Source organism: Centroberyx affinis, unplaced genomic scaffold (genome assembly GCF_046629955.1).
Source record: "Centroberyx affinis isolate AG114_WGS23_722 - 3 ecotype Tasmania unplaced genomic scaffold, CSIRO-AGI_Caff_v1 ptg000195l_1, whole genome shotgun sequence".
Classification (NCBI taxonomy): domain Eukaryota; kingdom Metazoa; phylum Chordata; class Actinopteri; order Beryciformes; family Berycidae; genus Centroberyx; species Centroberyx affinis.
The window spans coordinates 151,873-158,529 of record NW_027278888.1 but is presented as its reverse complement, the minus strand read 5'-3'; the positions used below and the strand labels follow the sequence as shown (position 1 = coordinate 158,529).

The 6,657-nt window shown below is 42.1% G+C and overlaps 1 protein-coding gene across 1 annotated transcript; it reads left to right on the top strand.

Moving 5' to 3' along the window:
- Positions 1–358: 358 nt before the first annotated feature.
- Positions 359–6,406, top strand: ptger2b (prostaglandin E receptor 2b (subtype EP2)). The gene is made up of 2 exons (XM_071538330.1): positions 359–1,257; positions 3,957–6,406. The coding sequence occupies exons 1-2, from the start codon at positions 457–459 to the stop codon at positions 4,182–4,184; spliced, it is 1,029 nt and encodes a 342-aa protein (XP_071394431.1). The 5' UTR covers positions 359–456; the 3' UTR covers positions 4,185–6,406.
- Positions 6,407–6,657: the final 251 nt, after the last annotated feature.

The following is a 6,657-nucleotide window of genomic DNA, read 5'->3' as shown; positions in this document are numbered from 1 at the left end:
CCTTGGAAAATTCCTGTATTGGAAAAAAAGTGAAATGTAATTATTTTAACACTGAATATGACATTAAATGTCCGTACCATGTTCCATTTTTTGTGAGATAATTATTACATGTATTTCGGTGTTTCTTTTCATGTCTTCTTACGTCGCAGAGGACATCATATATGGATTTTTTTTTTGTTTGCCCGGCTCTCTGGGAACTCGAGAGCGTCTGGATTTTGCGCAGTAACGCACATTGTCCTTCCCACTAATTTGTTGACTCAACTTCTACAAATCGTGTGAACTCATTTAATGTTGTGTGCGCTTCCTCAGAATCCGACTTGTTTGGATTGGTGGGTGGAGCACAAACAGTACGCGACTCTGTGGTTTTCAACATGTGGGGTTTTACGCGAACACTATTTAATGTGACCTACCGGCGAAGTTCCCAGTCCGAATACTTTTGATCGAGTCAAAGTTCTTATGGCACAAAATAGTTCAGATCACGTAAACTGCCATGGAAGAGTCACCGTTCAGTTCGGGCAGCCCGTCATGTCTGCAGTCATGTTCGCGACCGGTGCCGCGGGCAACATCATCGCGCTGGTCCTGCTGGAGATGCGGCGCAGGAGGAGAAGTCCGTGCCTGTTCCAGGTGCTGGTGACGGCGCTGCTCATGACGGACTTACTGGGCACCGTCGCTGTCACCCCAGTCGTGCTGTCTTCTTACGCCAGCAACAAGACTCTGGTGGGTATGAGCAGCCGCGGGGAGATATGCGACTACTTTGCGTCCTGTATGACCTTCCTCAGCCTCTCCACGCTGGCCATCCTGTGCGCAATGGCGCTGGAGCGGTACCTCTCCATAGGTCACCCGTACTTTTACGAGAAACACTTGAGCAAACGCTGCGGATACATCGCTATTGCGCTCATCTACCTGTCCAGCGTCCTGTTCTGCGTCGCTCCTTTCATGGGTTTTGGCCACTATGTGCAGTATTGCCCGGGGACCTGGTGCTTCCTGCACATGAACCCAAATGAAGAAAGGCATAAAGTTTACACTGGACTTTACGCATCTTTCATGCTCATTATGATATTGGGCACCGTGTTGTGCAACGTGTCTGTTATTTACTGCTTGGTCAGGATGCACAGGAGGCGCAAAATGCGCCGGACCGGAGTATCGGGTCACTCGGGGATTCACCGCGGGTCCCTCTCCATGACGCAGGAAGTGGAGCATCTTCTGCTGCTGACTTTCATCACGGTGGCTTTCATGTGTTGCTCCTTGCCCTTAGTGGTAAGAGCATAGTTTTTAATCTGTTGAAATATTTGACCTAGGCTACACACTAAAAAAAAAACGAAGAAAAGATTTGTTGTGCCACAGTCAAACCCTTCAGCTGTCTTTATTGGAACCTTTTTGGTTCACTTCAGGATCCCTAATTTAGTCCACATTAGGGCCACGGACCCCCATTTGATGAGATTTTGTCCCTCAGACCCAAATCTGAGAATATTTTTATTGTCAGATATGATTTTGTCCAGAATTCCTTGACTGTCTGTACTGTAGGTAGAGAGATAACAGTGAAACTATGATCAAAACAGTCATTCTTCTACATTCTCTAATTGTATTAACTTCTTGTAAATGAAATAATGGTGAAATTTAACAATTCATCAATTGGCTGGGGACCCCCTGGAACCTCCTCATGGACCCCTGGTGGTCCCTGGACCCCATGTTGTGAACCGCTGGGCTGGGCTACTCCTTATGTTTCGGTCGAGGGCTTTCAGGTGACTTAACGTGTCCTCTGGCAGCCATGTTTGCGGTCCACAGCTCTTGGTAACAGTGGCTGTGAACCTCAGATTGTATTTGTGAACGTGCGACTTGGCTGTCTCAACAGCTGTTTTTGCCTGGGAACTGATCATTTCACCACTGCTAAAACATCTATCAAAGTATAACATACAGTACAGTGTAAAGTAGAGAACAAAAGAGTGAGACGCAGGGACAGAGGAAGGAAGGAATCCCCTCCGTTGCCAGTTTTCACTTCTGTGAATATTCTTCTTCAGGAAGTTTCCCTCTGTCCCACTTCTGCTAAAACTGTTAGCTAGTGAGCAGCTGTGTACTGGAAGCGCTGTGATCATCACGACCTCTTTGAGTAAACTTTGGATTATGACGAAAGAACACAAATGTACCTTCATCAGCATCAGCCATACCAATGTGTCAGCAAATGTTTGGAAACCAGTCATTTATGAGAAATAGTCTAGTCTAGTCTAGTCTAGTCTAGTCTTGTCTATTTATGTAGCACTTTATCACAAGCAAGTCTCAACGGACTTTACATATCATATATAGTACATGTCATACACATACCACATCATATATACATATTACATATCCTATACTATGTCATATACATACTTCATATACATCATTATCTACATCATATACATACTATACATCAGCGGTTCTCAACGTGGGGTCCGGGGACCGCCAGGGGTCCTTGAGGGGGTTCCAGGGGGTCCCCAGCAAGTTGATGAATTGTTAAACTTCAGCATTATTTCATTTATAAGACGTTAACACAATTAGTAGTACTACAATAGTAGTTCACTGTTATCTCTCTGCCTACTGTACAGATAGTCATGGAATTCTGGACAAAATCATATCCAACATTAAAAATATAGATTTGGGTCAGAGAGACAAAATCTCATCAAATGTGGGTCCGTGGCTCTAATGTGGACTAAATTAGGGGTCCTTGATATGAAAAAGGTCACCGCTATACATCATATACTACATCATATACATCAGATACCATACTACACACAAACAAAATAAAGTTGCCATATCGGTCTGAAAAGTTGCTAAATCTAAAGTTGGCAAGTTTCTGTGTCACAGTAACCTTTGGAAACAAATCTGCCTTATCAGACTATCAGACTTTGACTGATAACGTTATTGAACCGACCTCCAGCCACATCACAACAAGCTTTTTCAGGTATCTCTTCTTTCCTAGCTCGGTTGTTATATATTCAGACATTATTTGCATACAGCCAATTCTGCAAAGCCTCTATTATTGTCAGAGCTCAGCTAACCAGACATGACTTGGACTTGAGTCAGACTCGAGTCACAATTTGAGTTAGGTTCTGGTGACTTGGGACTGGACTTTGACTTGTACTTTGATGACTTGAAAAGGTTTCTAAAGTCTTGACTTGAGATCTTGTGTTTGTGTAAATGACTTAGATTGAAAGTGATGAGATTTGTTCCAGCAGACGACTGAATTTAAATTCTGTTTTCTGAATTTGTATGGAATGATTGAATTTATTGAAGTTGAAACTGATTATAGAAATCAAACTCATGATGCTCTTACCACTTTTTTATCCTTTAAAACCATATTGCATTGAAAAGTCCTAGATATTTAGTTTTCTTTAAGATATTAAATTGATACTGGACTCTTGATTTGTTCTGATTTGACTCGGTAATTTACATTTAGACTTGAGACTTGACATGAATGACATGGACTTGAATTGGGAATCTACATTTAGACTTGAGACTTGTGCCTGAAGACGTGAGACTGACTTGGGACTCGAGCAAAGGAGACTTGGTCACACCTCTGCAGCTAACATATTCAGTTATCATGATAGTGTCCACAGTTTGTCACGGGAAGGTGTGGTGAAGACCCAAACGCAGTGAGGCAGGTTGTGATCAAAACCCCAAGACTGGGTGTTTAATTGAACAGATAGCAGGTGACACAGGAAACCAAAAAAGGAGAACATAACACAATGATCCAACAAAGACTGACTGGGGAACAAGACTAATATACACATGGGGGTGATTACAAATTAGACACCGCTGGGGCAGAAAGGAAACATGGTACACGAAGAACTAAAAGAGCTAGACAGGGAAACACACAAAGAAATACAAAACCTAGACAGGGCAAAAGTCACAACCATGACACAGTTTTGTTGATATTCTTTTTGTCTGTCTTCTCCCTCTGTGGATATCTGCCCCTCCAGATGCGGGTGTACGTCAACTTCATCTTCCACAAGGAGCGGCACATTGCTGACCTCAACGCTCTCCGCATGCTGTCATTCAACTCCATCATCGACCCCTGGGTCTTCATCATCCTCAGCCCGTCTGTTCTGAGGATCATCTGGAGGAAGCTGTGCAGAACACAAAGGAGGAAGACTCTCGCTGCTCGGTCGAAACCGATCGCAGGCGGGCCTTCAGAACCGGGGAAATGACCGGGGACGACAGTGGAAAGGGATGAGTGGATGATGTGATATCAGTCCTGTCCGTTATCAGAGCTGTTTCTAAGGGATGAGTGGATGATGTGATATCAGTCCTGTCCGTTATCAGAGCTGTTTCTAAGGGATGAGTGGATGATGTGATATCAGTCCTGTCTGTTATCAGAGCTGTTTCTAAGGGATGAGTGGATGATGTGATATCAGTCCTGTCTGTTATCAGAGCTGTTTCTAAGGGATGAGTGGATGATGTGATATCAGTCCTGTCTGTTATCAGAGCTGTTTCTAAGGGATGAGTGGATGATGTGATATCAGTCCTGTCCGTTATCAGAGCTGTTTCTAAGGGATGAGTGGATGATGTGATATCAGTCCTGTCCGTTATCAGAGCTGTTTCTAAGGGATGAGTGGATGATGTGATATCAGTCCTGTCCGTTATCAGAGCTGTTTCTAAGGGATGAGTGGATGATGTGATATCAACCCTGTCTGTTATCAGAGCTGTTTCTAAGGGATGAGTGGATGATGTAATATCAACCCTGTCTGTTATCAGAGCTGTTTCCATCTGATATCGAGGGTTAAGTGAGGACCGCAGTGGCTACAGCTCATCTTGTCACGTCTGAGACGACGCACAGATCCACCTATCTTCATGACAGGATGTGGTGGAGGTGAGAGAGGTGGGCGAACTTGATGCTGACAGCCTCTTTGCGGAAAATAGATTTCAGCACAACGTGTTCAGTTTAATCATCAGGGTGGGCCTATCTTGCTCTGTCAGTCTGTCATTCTCAGTCTTTGTCAATCTGTTGAGGATGTACGCATGCACTAACCTGTAGGACAGAGTCAGCAAGAAGTAAATAATTCATAGAGCTCCCATGATGTCATATCGTTTGATTATCTGTGAATTGCCCTCATTAAGATCAGTTTATTCCACCACTGTACTGCTGGAAATGAAATTAGCTGATGTCAAAAGGGTGAAGAGCATGAACATACAGCAGACTTTTTTTTATTTTAACACAGAGCAAGGACAGTTTTAGTCAAGTGACACTGAATGATGTGTGTAAATGGCATGGCATGCGTTTGACAACACCTGGGTTACATGATGTACCTATAAGAATACAGGATTTTAGCAGAATTTTGAATCTTTTTCAGAGGTTCTTGAAAGAGCTGCATGCATCTGTATGGATAACTTCCCACTGAGCCACTAGGTGTCATTTCATTACTCTCATTAGCTCTCGAAAAGACAGGCTCCTTGTATTGTATTGTGTATTCTCGCCTTATGCTTCTCAGGAACCAGGGCGCTGCTAGGCTGCTGGTCATTTTGTAATTTCACTACCGTTTTAGAGCAGAAGTGAGATTACATCTGTTTTGTTCATGGTGTTTGCCTGTAGCTCGTTAGAATAGAAAAAAAAACACACTACTCGTTCGCTTGCTAGAATTGAACACTTTAATCAAACAATTCACTTTTGTAGTTCCTCATAGCGGCACCGTCCACTCCAAGGGACAAAGTAACTGAAAATGTCCCTGTAGGCGATTTCGGGCTACTTTCACATGTCATCCACCCAGTCAGTAATAGATGGATGCAGTCTGATCACTGCAGTTTAGATGATGCATGTTCCCATGTTTCATTCATTGTTTCCATATTGACAAGCAAGCAGACAAGCTAGCCGGCGTTTAACCAGAAGGACGATTACAATTATGTTCGAACTGGAAGATAGCAAAGTGGGCGGGGCAACATAAGGTGAACAGCCCAGTTTTAGACCAAGCAGTAAATACATTATTACATATTTAAACATATTTAATACATACAGTACATATTTAAATATAAAAAATATGGACCAGAGAAGTCCATATGTGCAAGATAAAGTTTTATTTTTGTCATGTACCCTAGAAGACAAAGTCGAAGATGTAGACGTTAAAGAACGTTAGTTATCTATAACCATTTAGACGGTAAATATACAATTGCTCAATGGGTTTATGCAAAAGAAAAGAAGTATTAAACCTTAATGTGTCTGTATTTGTGTGATTTGCACACTTCTTCACCTTGCAGTGTTTATGTTTTGCAGGGTTTAACTGTAACTAACGGCATGTCTGAATGAATCTTTAAAACTGTTATGATCTGTATTTAATTCTTGGACCTTGCTATCATCAAGAAAATGCATTTGGATGATAGACATTGACAATGTATATACATGGACATATGATTTATATTTATTTATGCAATTTATATGTATGCATACTGTGGAGTAATAATGTTGGTGGACCCAGTATTAAATCTGACAAACAAACTCTTTGTTTGCAAACACATTTTTTGCTAATCTCTTCTAATCTCTGAAAACTATACTATCTATCTGTACTACTGTATTTTCAACTGTCCCAAATTTAGAATACTTTGTCAGACAAGAAGTGCTAAGTGACAAGAAGTGCAAAGTCACTTGGACAGATTCCACAGAAAAAGACACTGTTCAACAGAAACTGAAAA